The sequence below is a fragment of the Episyrphus balteatus genome, chromosome 2, assembly GCF_945859705.1.
Source record: "Episyrphus balteatus chromosome 2, idEpiBalt1.1, whole genome shotgun sequence".
NCBI classification, from domain to species: Eukaryota; Metazoa; Arthropoda; class Insecta; order Diptera; family Syrphidae; genus Episyrphus; species Episyrphus balteatus.
In genome coordinates this window covers 105,258,006-105,285,004 of record NC_079135.1, presented here as the reverse complement: position 1 = coordinate 105,285,004, position 26,999 = coordinate 105,258,006, and the positions used below count along the sequence as shown (strand labels likewise).

The 26,999-nt window shown below is 30.1% G+C and overlaps 1 protein-coding gene across 2 annotated transcripts in view; it reads right to left on the bottom strand.

Annotated features, from left to right (window-relative positions):
* Positions 1-4,073: 4,073 nt before the first annotated feature.
* The window catches only part of LOC129911426 (furin-like protease 2), a 280,911-nt gene continuing 257,985 nt past the window's right edge, over positions 4,074-26,999 (bottom strand). For both annotated transcript variants that reach the window (XM_055989229.1, XM_055989230.1), the window contains exons 13-17: positions 22,516-22,792; positions 21,523-21,722; positions 12,651-12,929; positions 12,333-12,544; positions 4,074-4,729 (exon numbers count right to left, since the gene is read on the bottom strand). In XM_055989229.1, the coding sequence (XP_055845204.1) occupies positions 4,154-4,729; positions 12,333-12,544; positions 12,651-12,929; positions 21,523-21,722; positions 22,516-22,792 (1,544 nt within the window). In that variant the 3' untranslated portion in view covers positions 4,074-4,153. The remainder of the gene's footprint in view (positions 4,730-12,332; positions 12,545-12,650; positions 12,930-21,522; positions 21,723-22,515; positions 22,793-26,999) is intronic.

Sequence of the window (26,999 nt, the reverse complement as noted above, 5' to 3'; positions counted from 1 at the left end):
TTTAATATTATTTTGCCTAAATATATATTTATATTTAATTTTTTTTCACTTTTAATATATATGTAAATAAAAATCTATTCACTATGTACCTAATTTTTCATCCATACCCCATATAAAATTGTTAAGATAATTTTTTGTTTTGTTTATGTATATTTTTTGTATTAATTTTTTTTTTTAATTTTACATTATATTTTAAGTTTTTCATTTTAAATTTAATTTTAATTCATGTCATACAATTTTTCTATTTATACTTCAAAATAAAAAAAATAATTATACATTTAATATTAATTTTAATTTATACATGTATATCCGCTGCATTTTTTTTTTTTGTATAATATTTTTAAAGATTAAACAAAAATATTTAAATTTTAACTAAAATTTATTTTAACTACAAATACTTAATTTATTTTTTGTTTTTAATTTACAGTTACCTATAGTAATAATATTGAGATTTACTTAATTTTATTTTTTTTTTTTTGTTTTGTTTTTTTTTAGTTAAAGTTTAAATTTTACATTATATAGGTTTTGTGTGAAATAAGAATATCTACAAAATATTTTGCAAGACATCTTCACATTTAAAAACGTTTTTTTTTTAAATTTTTTTTGTCTATAAAAATTGATATAGATTTTCTTTTTTTCTTTTAATTATTTATTTTTTTCTTGGTCTTTTATTAGCATTTTTTTTAAATTCCAATACAGTTTTTAACTCTTATGTAAGTTCTATTTCTGTTTGTAAGTGAATATTCCTTTCGACAGATTTTCTATTAATCCGTTGTCTCAGTGTTTAGAATATTTTTTAATTAATTTTGCATATTTTGTTGTCATTTCCATTTTTTTATTTAATTTTATTTTGTAAAACAATTAAAAGGTACTTTTCACACTTTAATCCCACTCTGATGATGAATATTTATTAATAACGTGGGAAATTTTATGATTTTAGTTTTTTTTTTTTTTAATTCTTTTTTGCATTAATTATAATTAAATGGATGCTGTTGCCTTTTATTTATTTATTTTTGTTTTTTTTTTTTTTCAATTTTATATTTTTTTTTAGTGGACCATTGGGATTATACGTAGAAAAATAATATACAAAATACACACTAAGGGAAAATAAAATTTATGTAAACTGAATAAAAAATGTTTCATTAAACAGCATTTTATTATTTCTATAATGTAAATATTATTAATTACCCTATCTACAGTGATGTATTAAAAAACACATAATTTTTTTTTTTTTCATTTTATTTATTTATTTTTTTTTGTTTATTCGGAATGTACATGTGTGTTGTATTTAATATATATATATTTTTGTTTATATATAGTTTATGCAAAATAATTAGGTATATGTACAGTTTCTTTTTTTTTTTAATTTATTTATTTTGTGTTGTTAATAATAATTGTTTGCGATGCAGTTGCATTCTGTTCTTTTTTTTTAATTTTTTTTTTTTAGTTGACGAATTTTTAATTAGTCAATAGTTTTGTGTTCCCGTTACATGGAAAATAAAAATAATAATAATACCCTAATCCAAGTAAATTTGTTTAAATTTACTGAAATCAAAGGAAGATAAAATAAAATGTTAAATTAAGTAAAATAAATGTTAAATTATAAAAAGTTGAATTTTTTGTTGCATACAATTAGGGAAACAAAATTTAATGAGTAAATTTAAATGAAAATAAAAAATATAAAGCTATAAAAAAATGCACAGAAAAAAAGATGGGAATTGAAACTTTACAAAGCAATAATTGGATACAAAAATGGCTTGAAATGAATGGTTTGAAAGTAACCCTTACCTGTTCGTTAGCTGACATATTCCTACAAAAATGTTTCTAAATTAAACTGTGTGACATTTATTAAAGCAAACATATTCAAAAGCCCGAAAAATTTAATAAATCATAATCAAAGAGATAAAAAATGCATCTGCTGATGTCCTTTATACCGTAGTTCTATTAAAAATTAATTACCTTTCAATGGAAAAGGTTTTGAGTGTTTTATTTACTAAACCATTATTATCGGTCCAATTCCGAATACAATTTTAATTAGAAATTTCTTACGAATTTCGAAAAAATAACACGGAATCTATTCATATTGAGAATTTCTAAGTGCAATTTCAGGAATAAGCACAATGTGTGAAGTAGAATTTCTGACTTTAACTTTTTGTTTTTATTTAACTTTTTGTTGCAGTAATGTGTTTGACTTCATTTAACTGTTCCACAATGAGCATAGCTATGGTTCTACTTAAAAAGCATAATTATTTTCGTTGATTTTGCTATTGAATTCAGTGAAATTATAGTAAAATAGGATTTCTTAGTTTTCTGAAGTAGATTTCACGCATTCCAAATAAATTTCTATTGTCATTAAAAATTCAAAATTGTGTATATTTTTTATTATATCTACTTGGAATTAACCAACACCAGTCCTTGTTTTTCTTCTAAAAGGTGACGAAGTGTAACCAAATATTTCATAGCAAAAAAGATCCTACATCCTTGGTTGTTGGGTTTTTTTTTTTGGACAGAAATGGATTCTGTATTAACCTGATTTTGTGATTTGTCGCATTTTCTGATCCACACATTCCTATTCGCAGATTAATTTGAATCGAAGAGTAGTGTTTAACCTTTCACAAGTGAGAAAAGTTCAAAAAACCTTTAAAGTATGATGATATAAGCATCTTGTCAGAGGGCCAAATAAATAGCCAAGTAATATTCAATCGTATTTTTTGTAGTTTTTTCGAATTGAAAACTTTAAAAAATAAATACAGAAAACTTAGTTTGCCTAAAAAACAATTTGTACCTATACCCTTTTTCACAATAAATTTGAGCCAATGACAAAAAATGTTTTTCTACTTTTGCTAAAAGTGGCTTAAGAAAAAAGGGGAATATATGTGCCGAGAAACGGTTCACAATCAAATATCTTAGAGAAATTTTTCTTAAAAACGTATACATTTTGCACTTTAAAACGATTGAAATCCGAGAAATGACATGATTGCGCACTCAGTTGAGTAATAAAAGGTCTTCTTCTTTCTCAAGATTTCTAGGATTAATGTTTTAGTTTTGGCAACTATGCCTAAAAGAAGGAGTTCATCATCGAGAGGGTAACCATCATCATTTCTAACTACGGCACAGTAAACGAACAATTTTTCGGACAAAAATTTTTGGTTCAAGATCCTATTATGAGAAGGTACCTACTATCGACTTGATTTCAATTCCACAATGGATTTGCGTGGTTCAACAACTTGCAAAAATTAAGTTGATACCTTGAAATTTGCTGCATGTAAAAATTAATAAATAGGCGTTTCTGTGGACCAAAAGCATTCAGCAATGAGGATAGTGAATAAAGTTAGTGACCCTTTTCGCTTTTTTAAAAATTAAAAAAAATAAGTCATTTTTCATGAAAACTATTTTGCGTGCAATGAAGTATAAAATACACATTTAAAATTAGTGATGTTGTAAATATTTAAAACTGCACCTTTTCCAAAAATCGCAATTTTTTGAAAAATCCGTTTTATTTAGAAAACTTCCAAAAAACTATGAAGTCAATTCTGAATCCATTGAAATTGAATGATAAAATAGTGAAGAAGGTGTGGTCCAAACAGATTCATGGTGAGAGCCCGTTTTTCGTAAAGAAAGTTTAACTTCATCTGTCTTTTTTCTTATAATTTTAACGATTGAAAGTTTTTTTTAAACATTCCCAAGCCAAATAAAATAATCTTAAGTTAAAAAAGAATCCGACACATATTGCCTACTAAAATTTTCTTAAAAAAAAAAAATAAAAACACATTTATAATACAGTAGTATATATTTTTCTGATTTTAAATAAAAAGAAATTAAAATATAAACTTAAAAAAGAGGTAAATATAAACAATACACATAATTTTTCTTTTTTATAATAATAATATCAAATCTTCAGTATTTTAAAAGCAAATAATAAAAAAAAAAAAAACAAGATAAATTTACAAAATAATAAAAATATACAAAAAATACAATAATAATCTAAAAGATAGTAAGAAACAAATCAAGACTTAAAATTTTTTTCAAAATATATGCAAAGAACCTGTCTTATAATATTTTCTTCATTTTTTTTTTTTTTTTTTAATATTAAATTTTTCGTCTTAATTTTGATTTAAGGATTTTTTTATTTTTCAATAATTTTTCTTCATTTCTATGTTCGCAGGTTAAATGTCAATTCGTCAACTTCAGTTTTTCGAAAACTAACTTCTTCATTTTCATCTATAATATCTTCTTTGATATTAAAATTCTTATTATTTTTGTTAGATATTTGATTCTTTTTGGCTAAAAGCCTTGAGGTGTTTTTTGTTCTGTTGGAATTGGATTTAGTTCTTGTTGTTAAAGGTACACGTTCTAATATTGGTTGTTGTTCTTCATCTTCTTCAGTTGTGATGTTTTGGTCTTGTTTTTGTTGTTTTTTTGATGATGAAAATAATTTACATTTTTTGAAATTACGTTGACCTTTTTCTTCATCGTTCACTTCGTTTTCATCGTCTTCATCATTTTGGCTAATTTGATCGTTTTCATCAATATTATCATCGTCTTCGTCATAATCACCATTGTTGTCATTATCATCTTCATCGTCGTCAACATCATCATCATCATCTTCGCCTTCATCCATTTTTAAGAAAGTTGAGGAGGAATTTCGCCGATTTTTCTTCTTTTTCGATGGGAGTTTATTATATCGCACACCGTTGTGATTTTTATTCAGGGAATTGTTGCTGGAACGCTGAAAGTAAAAAAAAAGGAAGATCAATTTGTTGTTACAAAACAAAAATAAGTATGAAATAACAAGAACAACATCCACATCATCCACATCATCAACATCATCAACATCATCAACATCATCAACATCATCAACATCATCAACATCATCAACATCATCAACATCATCAACATCATCAACATCATCAACATCATCAACATCATCAACATCATCAACATCATCAACATCATCAACATCATCAACATCATCAACATCATCAACATCATCAACATCATCAACATAATCAACATCATCAACATCATCAACATCATCAACATCATCAACATCATCAACATCATCAACATCATCAACATCATCAACATCATCAACATCATTAACATCATCAACATCATCAACATCATCAACATCATCAACATCATCAACATCATCAACATCATCAACATCATCAACATCATCAACATCATCAACATCATCAACATCATCAACATCATCAACATCATAAACATCATCAACATCATCAACATCATCAACATCAGTAACATCATCTACATCATCAAAATCATCAACATCATCAACATCATCGACATCAGCAACATCATCTACATCATCAAAATCATCAACATCATCAACATCATCGACATCATCGACATCATCAACATCATCAACATCATCAACATCATCAACATCATCAACATCATCAACATCATCAACATCATCATCAACATCAACATCATCAACATCATCAACATCATCAACATCATCAACATCAGCAACATCATCTACATCATCAAAATCATCAACATCATCAACATCATCGACATCATCAACATCATCAACATCATCAACATCATCAACATCATCAACATCATCAACATCATCAACATCATCACGAACATCACCAACATCACCAACATCATCAACATCATCAACATCATCAACATCATCAACATCATCAACATCATCAACATCATCAACATCATAAACATCATCAACATCATCAACATCATCAACACCATCAACACCATCAACATCATCAACATCATCAACATCATCATCAACATCAACATCATCAACATCATCAACATCATCAACATCATCAACATCAGCAACATCATCTACATCATCAAAATCATCAACATCATCAACATCATCGACATCATCAACATCATCAACATCATCAACATCATCAACATCATCATCAACATCATCAACATCAACATCATCAACATCATCAACATCATCAACATCAGCAACATCATCGACATCATCGACATCATCGACATCATCAACATCATCAACATCATCAACATCATCAACATCATCAACATCATCATCAACATCAACATCATCAACATCATCAACATCATCAACATCATCAACATCAGCAACATCATCTACATCATCAAAATCATCAACATCATCAACATCATCGACATCATCAACATCATCAACATCATCAACATCATCAACATCATCACGAACATCACCAACATCACCAACATCATCAACATCATCAACATCATCAACATCATCAACATCGTCAACATCATCAACATCATCAACATCATCAACATCATCACGAACATCACCAACATCATCATCCTCATCAACAAAAAATTAAATTGACTGGGAATTAAAAAAAAAAAAACGGGAAATAGATTTTTTGGACTTCTAAAAGGCTTTATAAGCATTTAAGAAATAAAAGAATTTTTAACCTTCGCTCATTTGAAAAGCGCTCAAAACGTCATTCCACTCAGTTGACGTAAATTTCTCAAAAATATTTAATTATTTTTTTTCCAAGCTTCACATTGAAACCTGCAATTTTTCTTCTATAATGACTCTTTAAGACCGTTTCCATACAAATGCACACTTTTATTCAGAAGCCATCAACATTTTTGCCTTGCTGAATAGTACGCAAGAGAGATTCTATATGTATTTCAATTTCTTTATGTGTGTAGTGTTTACCCCCATTTCGACATTGACATGTCCTGAATAGGCTTTAGATTTTTTTTTTTTTTAATTCGCCAAACACGCAAACCAAAAAGCTAAACAGGAGAGAATCTGATAAATTTACCAGGTGGTTAACCAATTTTGGTATAGTGGCTATATTCTCGTCCTCTGTCGTCATCGTCGAACGTACCCCAGCGTACAAGGATATTCTTTTTCAGGACGACGAACGAACGGAGGATATCCGCTTTTGTTATTCGTTTATTTAATTCGCTACTTGACTGCCGAACCGGATAATTGAGGAGCCCATAGAGTACACTATTTCGTCGAACTTAAAATCGCCCTTCCGGTCACACAATTGTGTGCACTCTTTTTGCTTATAGATACGCTATGCTATGCCGAACAAGCAGTGACCAACGTCAAATTATTTATGGCCAGGTCATTTCATAAGCAAAGTTGCCACCCCCCTCAAAAAACAGAGAGGGTACCAATATGCTCTATCGAGATAGAGAGAGTGGAGTTGGGGTAACGGTAAGCTTGCAATCAGCGGAACTTAATGTTATTTTGATGTTTCATCGATTGGACGCGAGGATATTGGGTGTATTTGGTGTGAGTACTCTGCAGCTTGCTGCATTTGCATCAGGAAACTCAGCTGCCTGACGGTCTAGTAGTTTCTAGTTGAATGCTTCCCCGATGACGACGACCAACGCACTCGGCTTAATTTTAACCACACGAACTCTATTCGACTGCCAACGCGTTTGGTATCGTATAGATAAGGACTCGTTAGATGTTGTTCGACCAAAAAACCTATATAAGGGAGCCTATTTCAAAGTCACGTATTTTGTTTGACGTACATATATTTGATATCAATTGTCGTGATATATCGCGTTCGGTTCTGAGTGGAATCAGTACACGGAATGAGTACAACTCCCTCTCATGATTTATTAATTTGCAGACTTCTGATGAACCATTGCGTGGTTCAACAAGATTCGTTGATAGTCATTGGCGACGACAACTATTCTGCCAGTGGCTGGGCGTAATTTTGCTCTGTGGCTTCTTTAACAGACTCTAATTGGAATAGAGAAGCCAGAAATGTACTCGTAGGGTACAAAAGATGTCAGAAAAGAATTGCATGATAAATATAAATTCCCAACGGAAATCACAAAAGGCGAGCATTTATTCCGGATTTTCTATAAAAAAAAAAAAAAATTTGGTTCGAGTTGGGTGGTGACTGGCAAACGTTTGTAAAGGATATCTACCTATAGCCAAAGGCTTTTGTTTGGCTTTGTTAGTCTTTTTTGTGTTTTGTGCCTGGCGTTCGTTTTGTTAATATAAACGTGTGTTGTGACTCTGTCTTTTGTTATGACTGTGTTTGGAGATATGGTTTGCTTTAAGGAAGGAAGTGGCTTTTTTTTTATTTTTCGTTCGTTTTGAAAAAGATGGAAGAATATAAAAGGCCTGTAAGGATTTGTTTTATTTTTTATTTGAGAAAAGTGACTGAATGTTTGTTCTATTTTGGGGGTTGTATTACAAGCATAGCGGTGGGTGATGGCTTATTTGTGACTATTTTAAAATTAAAATATTTATAGCTTCAAGAATTTGAAGAGTCTGAGTTCTAAGAAATAGGAACGTAATGAAATCACTTAAAGGAATTATAATTTAAGATGAACTGGATGTTTAACTAAATAGCTGAATAGCTGAAAAGTAGCTGAATGTACTTAATTCCATTGGAAGCATGTAAATCAAGGCTTAAGCTAATATAGATCAGCTGAGGTATTAAAAACAAACAGAAAATATTAGTTAAAACGGTTTTATATCAGCTAAAGTGAAATTGACAAATCAAAGATAAACTGATAACTATTTACCGAAATTGATAAGTTCCAGCCGAAACTTGTAAATTTTAACTGAAATTGTTAAATTCCAGCAAATTCTGGTAAATTCAGCTGAAACCGGTCTAAATTGCCAACACAAATCAAAAAAATGTCTGCTAAAATTCTTAAAATTCAACAGAAACTAGGTAGGTATTATCTGAGCAGAAATTTTTTTAATGACACGGACATCTAAACCTGCTAAGAATATCAACAAAAGCTGATACATAAGTCCTACTAGATGAGTAAATTGCAGCTAATTCGCAGGTAATATCAGTTAAAATGGATATATCTCATTTAAAATTTTGAAGAATAGGTACTTTAGTGCTGGGGGAACTTGGAAATATCAGCTGGAATTGAAATATCAAATTGTACCTAATTGATAAATCAGCTGAATTTTCTAAATTTAAGCTGACAGCGGTTGATCTCAGCTGAAACTACGAGACTCTACCAAGAACTAGGTTATCTTAGCCGAAACTCTTAAATAGCAGCTAAATCTGTAATACAAACGCATATCGTCGTCCCTAGTATTGAAGTGCAGTATACGCCATTTTTACATTTTTGGAAAATCGCATTTAAATGTTCGGAAGATTATTGCGAAAGAACTAACCGCTGGCATTTTTTGATTTTTTTTTATGATCTATAGTTAAAATGTATCTTTTATATACATGTTATTGGACATCTGAATTTTGTTTAGTTTTCAAATTATTTAAATTTTTGTCCAAAACGAGTTTGCCGTATACGCCATGAAAATCAGAAGACGATGTAAGACGTACGTCAAAAAAATTCTCAAAATGAAAATAGTGAATATCTCTGCAACGAAAAAAGATAGAAAAAAACGGATGACAGATTTGAAAAGAACAACCTCGAAAGCATAAGACTGCATACCTAGTTCAAAAAGTGCAATTTGGCGTACCTATACGCACTTCAATACAAGGGCGACGATATATCAACATAACCTGGTAAATCCAACCGACACTACTAAATCGCAGATGATTCTAGAAAATATCAGTTGAAACGGGTAGTTATCAGCTCAAATTTGTTAAATAGGTAAATGGGATATTATATGTTGTGAATGGTATATGGGATATAATAATATCAACTGAAATTTGAATAACTCAGATTAAGCTAGTAAATCTAAAATGAAACTATTAAACTAAATGGTAAATGGCAGCCGAAACTGAATAATATTCAGAATAAAACTATGTTGGTAATTATTTATAAAACTGTTAAGCCTCTTCTGAACTTAGAACTTGCTCAACAAGTTCACAACACTTGTGCTTTATGGTGTCGAGTATTTAACTCTTAGCAGAAAATGTGAATATTCTCTCTCGCTTCAAAAACCGCAAGTAACAATTTTACTTGCATAAGGTCCATTTTGTTCGATTCGACAAGCTATAGTTTGTATACGTTTAGTTTAAGGCTTACTTACGCAAGTCATCTATTTTGGAAAGAAAAGAAGGTCTCCTTAAGGCTATCTAGAAGTGTTAAAAAGAAACCTTGTAAATATCAGTTAAAGAAGACCTTTATAAGACCTGTGATGTGATGAAAATAAAAAATGTGTTCTTTTTCAATTAAAATAATATTCTCATCATTTCAGAACAACAGAAAAAGCAGTGGAATTTCCAAAAAAGGAAAAGAAACACAAAATAGGAAAAAATTAAAATAAATAAAATAATATGTAGGTAGAAAATGCAAAACAGAAAAAATCAAAAGAAAATAAAAAAAAAATTAATAAAATTCAATTAATTCTTTTTCTATGCATAAATTCAACATTTTCTACAAAACAACACCTACAACAACTTCTATAAGGCCTTATTATAACATCCTACGCAAGTAATCCGGTTTGTGCATTTGATAAACCCTCTGCAGGAAGACCTCCGTAAGGCCATTTCAAGCTGTTTGTCACAAGCTATTAGCTTGTGGATTACCTGTGAAGGAAAGTCCTATGCAATTTCGGTAAAATGCGCCAAAATGACTTGCATAAGACCTGTCCTCCTTGTTATGAAAGCCAAAAAATAGCTTGCATTGACGCTTATGAAAGCTAAATTGTTACTTGGGATGTCAAAGTACTATTTGTTTGAATACCTGATAGTAATTAGGTAGAGTATGAATAGTTAATATCGAAACTCAGGGAGAGACTATACTCATGAGTTGAGTATGCTGTTGAAAAAAAACTATGACGTCAGGTTTTTTTTTTATAGATAAAAACACATTTTGAAGTGTTTATATCTCAAAAACGTGACGTTCGTCATACATTTTTTTCTCTAGATTCGGACTTAGCTTTTCAGAAAATCATAATTCAACCAACGGAAAAAAATGTACATCTTTTGATATCAATTTAGCTAATTTCCAAAGTTATATACACAAGAAAGTTTTTTTTTTAATGCTTATTCTGGACGTCTTTGAAGAAGAAGTTGGAGCTTTTTCGTACTCTCCATTATTAATATCCTTCAATGAACCAAATTTCATTACTTTTTGCCAATAAATAGTCATGCCAATAATGTTTGACGTTTTAAAAAAAATGATTGACACCACTGTGCTGCGAGCGGCTGAAGCGAATCTAGAAATCAAAAAAAGTTTACAGATATGCTGATCTCAGGGAAATAATATAATGTGATTGTAATTGATTGCGTCGCTTCAGAAATTGAGATTTCAATCCTTTTTTGTACAAATTAAAAAATCTTCTATATTAAAATTTTTGAAAAATTTGAACTTTAATTAGTTTGCTACTTTTCAGTTTTTATTATTAAATTTACTTTAGAAATACATTAAATTTCATTTGTTCGTTCACTCTCATGTAAACAGTGCTTAAGAAAGGAAGAAATCCTGTGTTGCATACTTTCAAGCGCAAAAATTAAAAAAAAATAGTACTAACACATTAAATTAGTACCTACTAGAACAAGTCACATATATGAAGAAACCATAGAAAACACAATTATAGGGTGCACATCAGGTAGGTTACCGGAATAGTGACCATTAGAAGAATTTTTCACAAAAAAAAAGAAATGCCAATCGTAATACATTGGAAGCTGTCAATTAAAAATAAAAAAACACGAAACAATTTTGTTCGTTCGTGATTTTTGTCAATTAATTTGGATTTTCAGCTTAAAAAGTTCAAAAGTCTCCACTGACTGATTCCATTTTTTGAGATAAACTTACAAAGAAATTTTAATTAAAAACCATTTTCAGCACTTTTTCGAGAGTGTAAAATTTTGAATTCATACAAAAATCATCACCTTAACTACACGTAAGAGTATGAGAGTGATATATGTAACTTTATCCACATGATATAGCTGCTATCAACTCTTCAATAAGAAATTCCATCTACACCTATAAAATACGAAGGACCAAACCAGTCAAAGGTACATATACACACTCTCTAACTCAAACTTAATTCACTCTACTAATTGCCGGAATATGGAATTTCCACTTCAACCATGAGTCCAACCATTTGCTATTTCCTTCTCGTCCTTCTCCTCCTGCCTCCACACAAATTGATGGTAGTTTTGATGTATTTGAGTGCTTGCTGCCGTCAGATGCCACTTTAAATAGTTAATTGGTTTCTAGTGTAACCTTGTTATCAAAAGTAAGACTTTCTTCAGGTTGTTTCTCCTAATGCTTGATACGAATTTCTGACGATGATGCGACGACAACGAAGGCAAAATCAACGACAAAACCAGTCAAGAGAAATAAGCTTGTCATTATGAAGCTCTTCGTTACGTTATACACTCACTACCACAATCACACAAAAGGAAGATATCCTTGTATATCAACATAATGCAACTTACCTGTAAGATGGCAAAGATGACAGCAAACACAGTGACAATGAGGAGACATCCGGCAACCGCAATAGCCGTAATTGTCGTAAGAGGTGAACCAACACGTGACAGGACACCATTCGAAGAGCCATCATCAAAACTGTTATATGGGCTACCGAATTGTTGCTCTGCTCCAGCGGCTATTCTACGCTTACCAGCTGGTGAAGCATTGATGCATCCACCTGCAAATGCAATATAACAACGACACAGAACAAAAAAAAAAAACAAGTTTAGAAAAGATGTCAGAAGGAACAACAACAATAAAGTATACTTTCACATTTCACTTACCACTCTCTTTATCACAATGACAACAGGATTGATCCTCGGGGGTTGAATCTGTTGGACAGCAAGGCACACATTGATTATTGAGACGATCCAGGTGTTGAGGGAATGCACAAGTTTGACAGGAGTATTGGCCAGGACCGCTGCACGAACGACACGATTCATGGCATGTTTTGCACGTCTGTGTTGGTGAATCATAGAACTGCGATCCCAAGCATTCCATGCAGAGGCCTCCGTCTAACATGAAATGAAGTGGACATGCTGTGCATGCCAATGGACCAGCACCTGTTTCGAGAAAATGTATTATTTAGGAATGATGGAATAGTTTTATTTTCTTTAAAGGGGGAGGGGGAGTATGTGTAATGTGTATGTATTTGAGTGTATGTGTGTGATATAGAATAACTTGGGGGTGTCATTAATTGTGAAAACACACAGGACATCTCTCATCATAATAATTAAGTTCAACTCATCAGGATGCATGATAATAATATGCATTAGGGTGGCCTTTGTTTTTGTTTTATAGTTTAACTTTTATAACTTTGTATGTAAATTGACTAAAATAGAACAAAAAACACTTCAAATTCTACAACATCAGAAAAATAGTATTAAACGTTAATTTCGAAAACTACAATCTTCAATTTTGACTGTAAGACCTTACATTAATTTGTAATTATGATTGTAATAGCTAATAAGGTATGATTTACTCACTTTATTTTTTTAAGAATTACTTTTAAGTAATTTTTTTGACAATTTAAATTTAAAATTAATGGGAGCGGGTCATAATTCTGCTTGTTAAAATTCTGTACGACAAAATTCTGTGGGGTCAAAATACTGTAATACCATAATTCTGTACGTCATTATACTGTAAATACAAAATTCTGTACGTCAAAATACTGTATGAACAAAATACTGACATGCAAAATTCTGTTTTGTAAAATTCTGTACGGCAAAATACTGTAGCTGTAAGAAAATATCGTTTTGATAATGTAAAAAAGTGCGCGCGCACTTATTTACATTATCAAAACGATATTTTTTGAGCGCGCACTTTTTTACATTATCAAAACGATATTTTTTTACAGCATTTTTACAGAATTTTGATATACAGTATTTTGCCGTACAGAATTTTGAAATACAGTATTTTGACCAACCAGAATTTTGCTATACAGAATTTTGACTTTCAGAATTTTGTTCCTACAGCATTCCTATTGCACATACAGAATTTTGACATACAGTATTTTGGCATACGGTATTTTGAATACAGAATTTTGCAACATACAGAATTTCGACCACAACCCGAAATTAATACAATTTAGAAAACTTAAAAATTATGGTCACTCTAATGCATAGGTACATTAATTAATAATTTTAGAGAAGATGTAAGAGCATAAATTGAAAGGAGACTGGGCACTTTTGTATGGGACGTGGCCCATCGTTGTAACACATTGTGACATACATCAAATGAAAGGTCTCGATGAGTGTATTATTTTTGTATATGGGCAAAAGTCTGTTTCTCGTGCAGGGAAAGTGCAGTGATGCATTTAATGTTCAAAAATGTATGTAATAAAATTCAGAAAAGTATACATTTTTACTAGATTCCCGATTAAATTCATTCAAAAACATTATAATAACTGTGTTGGAAGTTCAATTGGGATATTCCATCACCAGTTTTCACCCATGACGCAATGCATTTTTTTTTTTATTTTAGAACACTTTTGTATGGGACGTGGCTCATTGGTTTAACACATTGACACATAAATCAGATGAAAGATCTCAATGAGCGTATTATTTCTTTGTATGGACAAAAGACTCTATCTCGTGCAGGAGAAGTGCAGTGGTGCATTTTATGTTCAAAAATATAATTCAACGTTTTTTTACATCAATGCCGTATGGTTTGTAGTTTAAATTCATAATACCTACCAACATTTTTTTTGTAATATAACTTATAGTTTGAGTTGCACTTTTAAAAAATTAGTCTCAACCTTCGTGCATTTCATAAATCGATAAAAACCAATGCATTTTTTGAAAATAAAAGCAGTTGAGGGATTAGTCCAATAGAACACTGTTATTATAATGTTTTTGAATCAAGTCAATCGACCTTCCATTTTGTCTAGATGCTTTTCTGAATTTTATTAGATACTGCACTTTCCCTGCACGAGATACAGACTTTTGCCCATATAAGAAAATAATATACTCATCGAGACTTTTCATTTGAAGTATGTCTCAATGTGTTACACAAATGAGTCACGTCCCATACAAAAATGTTCTAAAATTGCGTCATGGGTGAAAACTGTTGATGAAATTGCCCAATTGAACTTCCAAAACACAGTTATTATAATGTTTTTGAATGAATTTAATCGAGAATCTAGTCAAAATGTATACTTTTCTGAATTTTATTACATACATTTTTGAACATAAAATGCATCACTGCACTTTCCCTGCACAAGATACAGACTTGTGCCCATACAAAAAAATAGTACACGTATTGAGACCTTTCATTTGATGTATGTCTCGATGTGTTACACCAATGGGCCAAAATGCCCAGTCTCCTTTTAAGCTTTATATAAATTTAAATTGAGCCAAGGGTTTGAAGAAAAATAGCTTTTTGTATGACCCACGTCATTTAAAAAAAAATATTTTCTAGCAACCAAGAGTTTTTAATATGTTAGAAATTTGAGCATCAGAGCATGTGACAAGCATACAATACGCCTTAAAGATAAGTGAATCGTTTATTTTCAAAACATGATAAGTCCACTTTTTTCAAATCCACGCCTGCCTTCAAAATATGAAGCATCTAATCTGTCTATATTCGATTTTACAGCTAAGCGAAAAATGTTTTTATTGTCAAAACATGATTAAAGTCCCGGACTTATCATCTTTTGAAAATAAACAGCAACTTTTTTATGAGTAATTGACTACACACAAAAAAGCTGACTACTGACTCAAAATCTTAAGTTGGAAGCGTCTTTCAAGTAAAATAACTACTCGAAACATTATATTCTATTCCCAAATGCAATTGTTTGATAGACTGAGGCTTTAAAAAAAAAAATGTTATATTCATTTTAAAACTAATTTCATATTCGTTTATTTTCAAAGTATGATAAGTCCAAATTCGTTTTTATTTTTTATCTTTTGAACTTTAGGTCCAAAAAGTAAATACCAAACGATATTCTGTAGCTAGGTAAAAGTTCTACAAAACATAAATTTTTTATACGTTCTATAAATATACGTTAACAAAAGAAAATAGAACGTTTTTTTTTAATTTGAAATCATGGACTTATCATGTTTTGAAAATAAATGATTCAAGTTTTAACTCATTTTTGTCTTCTTAAAATTTTTTAACGTTTGCGTAAAATCGTCGCCCGAGAGTTGTTTTGTCGTAAACGCCAAAGTGCACTTTTTTAAACTGGATATGTAGTAATAGGTATTAGAACGTTATCTTTTCATTTCTGTTATCAGATTTGTCCTATCGTTTACCGTTACTGAGATAATTAGTGTGCATTTTGTCGTATATCCACAAAATAAGCATCGGATTAGCGTTGGTTTGTCGTAAGCGCCAACTTTTGGCGTTTACGACAAAAATTCTATGTATTTTTCAGCTTTTTTTTCTTCAGTATTGGTTTGTCGTACGTCGTACAAAACAGATAGGGTAGAAAATTTTGAACTTGTTTTGTCTTACATGTATGTAGGTATATGACCCAAATAGAATATAAACAAATATAATAAACCTATTAGAAAAGTATTTATTGAAAATAAGGACTTCGTGTGCTATAAGGACAATGAATTTAAAAACTAAGGGCTGCATTAAGCTTTGCGCTTCTTGAGGTTTTGCACTATTCCTAGAGGTGCAAGGAAGAAAAATGTGCATCTGAGAGACATCTCAAATGTTGTATTTAATTTTGTCATGGTTCTTGTCGTTTGTTCCTGCCGCTAGATACTTGACCTCATCCTCGGTCACAAGTAGCGCTTATAAATATGTACACTGGTTGATCTTCTATCGAACACAAGATCAAGAAGTCGACCGTCGCGTCGGTCGCGGGTGCCGCACAGTGGTGCCATTTGACGTTTTTGGCGACAAAATTCATTTGCACGGCCATTTCTGGACGAAAAGTCATCAAATTTGGTACACGGAATGATTATAGTATGGAGAATACGAAAAGGCTCCCAACTTTTTTTTATTCAAAATGGCGGCTCCAAAATGGCGGAAAGAATGAGCGTTAAAATATAATTTTCATTTTCAAAACAGTATATAAGCTAGAAATTGGGCTTAATTCATGTCAAAAAGATGTTAGATTTAAGATTTAGAACTCATAGATTCATATTCTTTACAAAAAAATCAAAAAAAATTGAGAACAAAGTCCAAAAAATGCCAATTTAGTAAAACACAATTTAAGACCTCTAATTACGCTATTTCATGCATTTTTTTTTTAATTTATCACAATTTTGAGATCTCTTCTATTTATGTTTCATAAGAAAATTGAAAATATCGGGGTTATATGGTTGCCAACTATGTTTTTAAGTAAATATAAGAAAACATGTTATAATGAAAAGTTTCAATGTTCAATAAAACTGAGAATTTATTTTTTCCGTAAACCAAAATATACTTTTCTAATAGATTTTAGCGTTTTAAATTCAAATCCGGAGTCAAAAAAAATCTATGACCTCACGTTTCGAAGATAAAAATTAATTTTGATCTGCTTATATCTCAAAAACGTGACGTCATAGATTTTTTTTTGACTCCGGATTTGAATTTAAAACGCTAAAATCTATTAGAAAAGTATATTTTGGTTTACGGAAAAAATAAATTCTCAGTTTTATTGAACATTGAAACTTTTCATTATAACATGTTTTCTTATATTTACTTAAAAACATAGTTGGCAACCATATAACCCCGATATTTTCAATTTTCTTATGAAACATAAATAGAAGAGATCTCAAAATTGTGATAAATTAAAAAAAATGCATGAAATAGCGTAATTAGAGGTCTTAAAGTGTGTTTTACTAAATTCGCATTTTTTGGACTTTGTTCTCAATTTTTTTTTGATTTTTTTGTAAAGAATATGAATCTATGAGTTCTAAATCTTAAATCTAACATCTTTTTGACATGAATTAAGCCCAATTTCTAGCTTATATACTGTTTTGAAAATGAAAATTCTATTTAACGCTCATTCTTTCCGCCATTTTGGAGCCGCCATTTTGAATAAAAAAAAAGTTGGCAGCCTTTTCGTATTCTCCATACTATAATCATTCCGTGTACCAAAATTGATGACTTTTCGTCCAGAAATGGCCGTGCAAATGAATTTTGTCGCCAAAAACGTTAAATGGCACCACTGTGCGCCGCTTCGTTCAAGCGCGTTGTCTTGAGCGAAGTGAAAAAAGGTCGCAGTTTTATTGTTTTATTGTTGTACACTTATTGATCTTGTCACTTCGTTCACGCGCGCTGTCTTCAACGAAGTAAAGTGAAAAAAAGGTTGCTGTTTTATTGCTGTATACTTATTGATCTTGTATCGAACACACAAGTTCAACAAGTCGACTGTAGTCGTGGGCGCCGAGCCCGTGGCGCCTCTTCGTTCACGCGCGTTGTCGTGACCGAAGCGAAAAAGGGTTGCTGTGAGTTTTGTTATTGCACCCGCTCGCAAAAAACACCTGCTGGTCGAAAATTATTTTTTTAAGGCGCCATTGTTCTTCGCTAAATTTGCATTATTGTTTTGCAAATTGATGATACTGATGATACTTTTACACTATTTTATAAAGCGAGCGGTAGAAAAGTGGAATATAAAAGCTCATCAATATTTAAAACATATGTATAAAAAGTCTACCATAGCAACTCCTGTAAATTTGTTCAGCCAATGTCTTCAAATTACTAAAAAATCTAACTCGATAACTAAGGATAAGATTATTGATATTAAAAGCCTTTTCATATTTATGCCTAAATCAGACCAAGAATATTATGAAGCGTCAAATCAAAAAATTAGAATAAATTCTTTAGTTTGATATTTATTTAATTTACTTTTATTTATGACCATATATTAATTTAACCAAACTTGGTTTATTTTTATTTTATTTCTTTCATATTTCATAGGATGACTTTTATTTTTTGTTAAGACATTTTTTAAATTTTTTTTATGTTTATGGTCATATTTTTTGGTTTTTCTTTATTTTAGATATATTTATTTTAATAATTGAGCCTCTAAGTCAAACCAATACTACTTCTATGTAATAAGAAACTATTTTTTAAAGATTTAATTAATAAATAAAAACGAACTGTGAAAATTTTTTTATTTATTTTTTAGTATTGGAATGTTGTACGTGCGCCTACTTTGTCGTACGTGTACGGGATGGAAAAAAAAGTTGATTTTGGTGGCGTTTACGACAAACTGATTTTGGATAAAAACCTTGATAATTTGAAAACTAAAACAGATGTGACAATTTTGACAACATAAATATAAAGAAGATATCTCACAAAATATTTTATTAAAAATTGAAAAAAATCTATCGGCCAGTTTTTTTTTTATAAAAGCTCAAACCTTAAAATGCGATTTCCCAAAATTCCAAAATTGGCGTATACGACAAAACAATTCTCAGGCGACGAAATTAAGTTACGAAATATCAGTTCTGATTTTTGGCAATTTTGGTTTTAGTATCATTAAATATGGCTTAAAAGACTACTTTTTTTGATGTTCTGTATAGGTACGCAAGCATTTTTAATCAGCGTTCGAAATCAGCTTTTTAAAAATAGCTTTTCTAGAAGGAAAATTGCAATTTGTTAAGGAAGATTTTTTTTTTTTTTAAACGGTTCAAATGATTTCAATCAGAAACTTCATGTTTGCTGTATCACTTTTTGGTAAAAGACTAATCCGATTTTTAAATGAATATTTAAAGTTTGCAAAAATTTTTGTAAAATACATTCTTTTTTGAAAAAAATAGTTTTTGGAAAGGGCTCGATAAAAATTTGATTTTTTTTTGAAAATTAATAATTTTTTCGAAAAATCGTTGAAAATTTATTTCATTGACATACAAAATAATTATTTTTTTAAACAACCTAAATAATAATAAATTAAAACAAGTCAACATTAATGATTGTAAAATTTTTTGATATCATAACGTCTTAAATAAATCAATGAAAATCGACTGCATGCAGACATTCCATCTGAGCCTGAGCATGCAAGAGTGAGAGCGCGGAACAAGCGATAGAGAGGCACGGGACACGATCAGCTAAATAATTTTGTTGTGAAACATTTATCTCTCTTTCACTCCATCGTTCGGACGCATCCGAAAAGAAAATAATTTTGATTTCGAAAATTTTATGAACAGTGAAGACGAAGAAACTGAAAGCAGCAATCTAAATATAGAGCTGGCTGGCTAAGCTTGTTGTTTGAGGTTCAAATCCACAGCAAAATGTAGCCGCCTTATGGCGCTGGTCACCCTAAGTACGTAAGTAAATGAGAAGACGAAGAAACAATGTTAAGAAGTCTTCAAAAATTATGACCTAGCTGTTATTCAAAACATTTTTGTTGTAGATACCTTATTTCTATCACAAAAAGTTTTAATTTTCTACTTTCGATTATAAGTTTTGAAACACCTCACATGGACCTTTATGGATTGTATGTCTTGTAAATACTCAATAAATACATTTATCTTTTGTTTAACGTCTGAGTTAAATCAGCAAAAGTAAAATAAATACGAATTAATTAAGTACCTACAAGTTAAAATAAACGTTCACTATGGCGTATACGTACTTTTTTTTCTAAAAACTATTTTTAAATGTATTTTAAACAGGAAAAAACTTGAAATAGGTTTCATATAAACTGCAGTATATGAAATCACCGATAGCACGCTATACAGAATAGCTGTAAACTACAAATTTTAAATGTTGGCAGCCTTGAAAAGGGCTTACTTTTAGCTAGGCAGTCCTAGTTCGATAAAGAATCGAATACACTTTCATTTGAAACCAAATCCAGTTTGCAGATGAATTAATATCGAATACCAGTTAACAAGCAAGTATAAAAATTACATTTTTTTAAACGATTTTTTTTTTCTATATGTAGTCTTTTGAAAAAATCTTGTTTTAACATCATTTCAAAAGCAAAAGTAGAAAATCTCTAAATCTCTCGAGGGACACTAAGCATAAAGCCAGACTTTAGTAGCTGATTAAATAAAGTTCATTATATTTGAACTATAGAACCCAGCTTTCTAGAAAGATTTTCTTGGTAGGATCTTTAATGAAGTTGAGTGTCACATCCTCGTTACTCCTTCGTAAGCAAGTTCTTCCAATTAAAAATTGTAGATTCTTTACTCTCTACTTCATAACTTGATTTCCGTCATCATTAAAATTTGAATTATATTATCTTTGTCATTAAATCGAACCTAATTGAAGTGGATAGACATCCAAAGTAGAAGTAAAGTCCACTTCATTAACATATATCGTTTCCGGTGTGACATACGAGTAAGTTATTAAAAACTGTAAGGCCGCTACAATTATCAGTAATATCGCTTCTATCTACTAAATTGCATAATCAACAACTTCTGTATGATTTTTAATGAATCACAAAAATTAATCAATTCTAATTGAAACAATCTATATAAAATTTAATATTACACTTCTCAAATTGGTGTTTAGTATCCACTTCAAATAAAATTAATAACTCATTGAAAGATGTTCATGAATAATAATTAAAAACATCCTTCAATACAATCTTCAACTTCATCAGAGTTGAAGGACTTTTGTCATCGTCTTCACACACATACACATACACTATCTTCACATTTTATCTCTTCCTCATCATTGAAGAAATAGAAGAGGACTTATGAAGGAACATTTGTAAAGTGTATATCATCTATTTTCAAGACTTTGTGTGTGTTTCTTTTTTTTAATACTTACCGTTGCACGTTTTGCAATAGTGATGACATTTCTGACAACCGAATTCTGATTTATAAAAACCCTCCGGACATTCAGGATGACATTCGCCACTGGCCAATTGCCAACCAGCAGGACATTGTACACACTGGTCACGTCTCGGTCCACTGCAAGTGTGACAACTTAGATAGCATTTGGCACAGGTGCCACGGTCGCTGTAATATCTACACAAAAAAAAAAAAGTATAAGTTTTTTTAGTCATGTTCGTCAAACCATCAGCAGCAATCCATTTTGGTCAGCTTTTTTGTATGATATCATCAGTCAAAGTTTGCAACCACACCATCATCATCATCGCTATTTTTTAAGGTTAAAAAAAGTGATTGTAAGTGAGGACTTGGGTAAAAGGATGTGTTTCATATAGAGTGGATCCTCGAAATAATTATGACGAAGTTTTTGTCATTATCTAGCCATTCGTCAACTGTCAAGTCGTGTGCAAGTTCTTCATTTCAAATGGAAAATGTATCACACGGAGATTCTTTTTCTTTGAAGGATATTATTGTCCTGCCAAAAGGTTTCAATCAAAGATTCCAAATAAAAGGTAAAAAAATTGCTATTTTTTTCCAAACGGAATCAAAAATATGTGTCATATCCTTGAGTCGTTTGAAAATTGAACAGCATAAACCGTTTCTGTGAGTTGGGCATTAATGAACTGAACGCAAGGACATATGTATGCTATTTTTGATTAAATAGTCTCCACCCGGGCGCCATTGCCACCCAGCCCAAAGGAAATTGGCCATATACGCACGAAACTAGCAAGTCCCTTAAGGAAAAATGAGAAACATCCAAAATGGATGAAATCCACTACCCTTTCATATACACACGGCTCTGAATTTGAAAGTCCTGTGAAAGTCCTCGGAGACAAAAATGATGACGATGATGGTGATTCTGATGCTGCTGTTGATGATGGAAAAGTACAAAGACGACACGACACGACACAAAACAAAGGATTTTAATTACCCATCCGCACAAGTAGTCCTGCACTCGCCACTTTGTAATTGCAATCCTTTGGCACATGTTGTACAGTTCATCCGGGATACACATTGAGTGCATGTGTGCAGGCATTTGGCACATACACCGGCTTCCATGTAGAATCCTTCGTCACAGGTGCTAACGCATCGATTTGTTTGCAGTAGCAGACTTTGCGGACAACTGAGGCAATTTCGTTCCGTTGGACCGTCGCAGGATTCACAAGTTGAATGGCATGGATGACAATGGCCATTATCATAGTATTCAGCTGGAAATATATACAAAAAAAAACAAAATAAATATTACAAAAAAAAATTTTTAAACCAAAATATAAGTATGTTTATTTTTTTTTTTTTTTTTTGTTAAATTTAAATATCGGTGGTTAATTAAGAAAATAAAAAAAAAAAATAATAACACACAAATAAATAAAAAAAATGAAAATTTAAATAAATATGTGTAATCATACATAAATTGTGAAAATGAAAGAGACCTTTCCATGGAAATTATTGTTAATAAATGAATATTGCTTTTTCATAGCCGATGCCTTTAGGGCTTTACATTTCCCACAAAATGTGTATGTGAATGTGAATATTAAACAATATGGTTCTCTTGCAGGATAATCAATTATTAACCCAACTCAACGCCCTCTCACAAGCAAGGTTGTGTGGAAATATAAATAACATATAACAGAAAGACGAGAATACATTTTTTTTCAAAAAAGTGTAGTATATGCAAAGGAGTAAAAAGATAGTCGTTAATTTTTTCGAACACAAAAATGTATAAAAATGCAAGAAGGACATATAAAAATGATTTCGTATCCTTTTTTTTTTGGAAATAATGAAAAAGAGCCACTTGAGAAGAGGGGTTATTAATGCGTGTTGCCAACCTTCAACATGGTTTTTGACCTATCTTTGGGATACTTAAAAAAAATTAATATCCGGTTAATATGGTAACACAGTGGCATTAAAATATCAGATATATAAAAAAGTGAGACCTCAAAAAGACTTATTAATAAAAAACAGAGTTTCACATTCAGACAGAATGGATTTTTGTTTCATCTTTATTTTGTATGGACCATTTAACTCAAAGAATTTTGAATAAGAACTTTTCAGTTAATGAAATTGCTCTTTTCTTTTGTTTTTTAACTTGTTCTTTACAACAGGATCCGTGTTAAAAACAACATTTCGATAATGGAAATACTCGTAGGTATACAAGAAAGTGTTTTTACAGATGATTTTTATGGAATTTTTAAAGTTTATTTTGTTTTTATATATTAAAAAATCGTTGAAATTGAACCAGTCTTTTGGAAAAAAGTTAGAAATAAAAAAATTGGATTTTTGGAAGAACAAGAAAGAACCACAAATGTTTTGTATCACAATCGTTAGAACTGTTATTGAACAAAATTAACAATGGGTATTTTGAAAATGTTATAATGTTTTAACATAATATAATAAATATAATGTTTTTTCAACTTTTTTCTAGGTTTATCGCAAACGACTCTAGCGATTTTGATCAATAATATTTTGGTGTTTATTTTTGCATAAAGATTATCTTTTGGTGAAAAAGGTTTCCTTTAACAGTACCTTATTAGCATAATATATATTTATATCTGCCTTTCATCGAAAAGACTGGTTCAATTTCAACGAAATTTTAATACAAAAGCTTTTTTATTCCTTAAATTCCAAAAAAAAAAAATTTTTTAAATAAATTAAAAATTGAAATTAATTTTTCGAAACGTTAAAAATTTAGGACTTTAAGCTTTTAGAAGAAAAATGAGTTAAAACATATGATTAAAAAAAACTATTTCATTTTTGTTTTTTCTTCCAATTTTTTTTTTTTCTGAAAAATTGAAAGCACAGAATCTTTAAGGTTAAAAAAAAAACATTTCTTGTCTATAATTTCTGACCAATACTTTTCGAGTACGGGATGTGTGGATTTTTTGAAAAAAAAAATTGAAAATTTTCAAATCACTCTATATATAAGAAATTATCAATTCAGAATTCTTTAAGTTTATAGTTAACTTAAAGAATTCTGAATTCACGAAAATTTCGTGGAATAAAAAATAAAATGCACGACTGGGTCGCACGTACTTGCTCTTGTAGTTCACAGTATCTTTATCTTAAATATCTATTGGAAATTTAAGATTTTGTAGAAAAAAAAATCAAAAAAAAAAAAAAAAAAATCAAAAGTTTAAAAATTAAATTAAAAAATTTTTTTTTTTTCAAAAATGTTTTTAAAAATATTTTTTGTTTAACATTTTATACCTAATGATCTCTGTAAATTTTAAATAAAATAACTAATGCTTTGATAAAATATATGAACTTAAAAAATATGTCAATTTTCGAAAAACGGCAACGCCATATTTCCATTCTCCGCATTTTTTGAGAAAAACTAAAAACGCAGTTTTGTTGGAATCAATAAGAGTATTCCGCACACCAAATTTGATCAAAATCGTTAGAGCCGTTTTCGAGAAATTTGCAATACCTCCAAAACGTTATATGGGAGGTATGCGTTAAAATTTAGATATTAAAAAAATAAAAAAAACGGGTCTAGGGAATTACGTAAAAATCATCTGTACCAAGTTTCAAGCAAATCCATCCATCCGTTTAGGCCCTAGCTCGATGTACAGATGGACGCACAGACGCACACACGCACACACGCACACACGCACACACGCACAGACGCACAGACCGACGGACAGCATGACGAAAACCACTTTTTTGATCTTCTCCATCATCGTAATGTTGGTTTTGATTAAAACCTCGATTTTTTTTCTACACCAAACCAATACTTGCCCTATAGAGCAAGTAAAAATTATGTTCATACTGAATTTTTTAATTCACGTTCATGATTTCGGAATAAAAAATATTTGTAAGTTTTTGGATTGGATTACAAAGTCGATTTTTTTCCATTATCAAAATGTTTTTTCATTTTCCATTTTTTACAAAATTTTGGTATTTATGCATAGTTTTTAAATCCGAACCTTTGAATTTTATGTTCTTCAAAATTATAAAATTGCTGAATATAAAATTATTCGAATTTTTTTATTTAAAAAGAAATACCTTTTGTTTTCAATATGAAGAAAAAAGATGAAGTTTTAAAAAAAGTTATTTAGTGTAAAAGGGATATGAATTTAAATTTCCATTTACAAAATTTTGAAATTGTAGAATTTAAGATCTATACAAAATATTAAAATACAGATTTCTTATTTTACAAAATTTAAGAACACAGAATAATACAAAAAAGCAAAACACTGATTTACAGAATTTTGGTCTCACAGGATTTCAGGTATTGAATAATATTTGCATATTTGGCTTATATTAAGAAAAATTGTTGACATAATAAAAAAACTATGTATTAGTATGATTTCTGACAAATTGTAAGTTTTGACAAATTTCTCTCTTACATTTTCTACTTTAGCCTAGTAAATAACATTCTGAACATGAAAGTTAATTTTGAATACAAAACGGGCCTTAAAAAAAGTCACCGTTTCAACAATTAGTAATGAATGCTTGTATAAATTCCGTTGAACCAAAAAAAAAGGCAAGTAAAAAAAAATATATGTAAAGGTGACTTCTCAATATTCTTATAATGCTTTAATGCTACTAATGCATCAAATGAAACCTGAACTGGAATTGAAAAAAAAAACACACCGAACATATTCAAGAAAACCAACAGAGTTTAAAACTAAGACATCCTTTATATTTTTGATTTTTTAAAACAATTAAAAAAAAAATGATTTTCAAAGTTCTCGGTGGTGTATGAGTAACATTTCTTAAATATGGAATTCTTATTCTTTTTACTGTTATATTTAAATCTCAAAAACTATCAAAATTACTCAAATGCAAAAAAAATATCATTATTTCATCTAAGCATTCATTCATTTCAGCAAATATCCTTACACTTGGAAAAAAAAAACATTGCGAAAACCTTATGAAAACCCTAAAGGGAAACTTAGCATGGTCGAAAATTTTTCATTAATGCAATTTATAATATCACTTGCTATTAATCAAAATACCAATAGATTGTAGGTTATCACGCATTTTCCAGCAACAATAACCAAATAGTCAAAATAATTGGATTAGAGGTCATTGGAATGTTCATCGTTTCAATTTTCATATTTAGTACAAAAAAATTATCCCACATCTATATGAACAGATCTAATCTGCAACAAGAATAATTTATGTGATGGAATTTCTATCTCATTTTTTTTTTGCCAACACAGTCAATTTTTTCGTTATTTCTGCAGAAACAAAAAATCCAATCAAAAATAATTTCCACCTCACTTAACTGATTTAATTTCTCCAAAAAATCACTATTTCTATTATTGTTGTTATTCTGTTTTATAGATTTGGTGTTGGTATGAGTTAATAACATTTCAAGACTTTTTCTAACTGACAAAACTAAACTTGACACATTCAATTGCTGAGCAATTACTTTGGACTTTCTGTCATCAAACCCATTAAGTTGTGAGG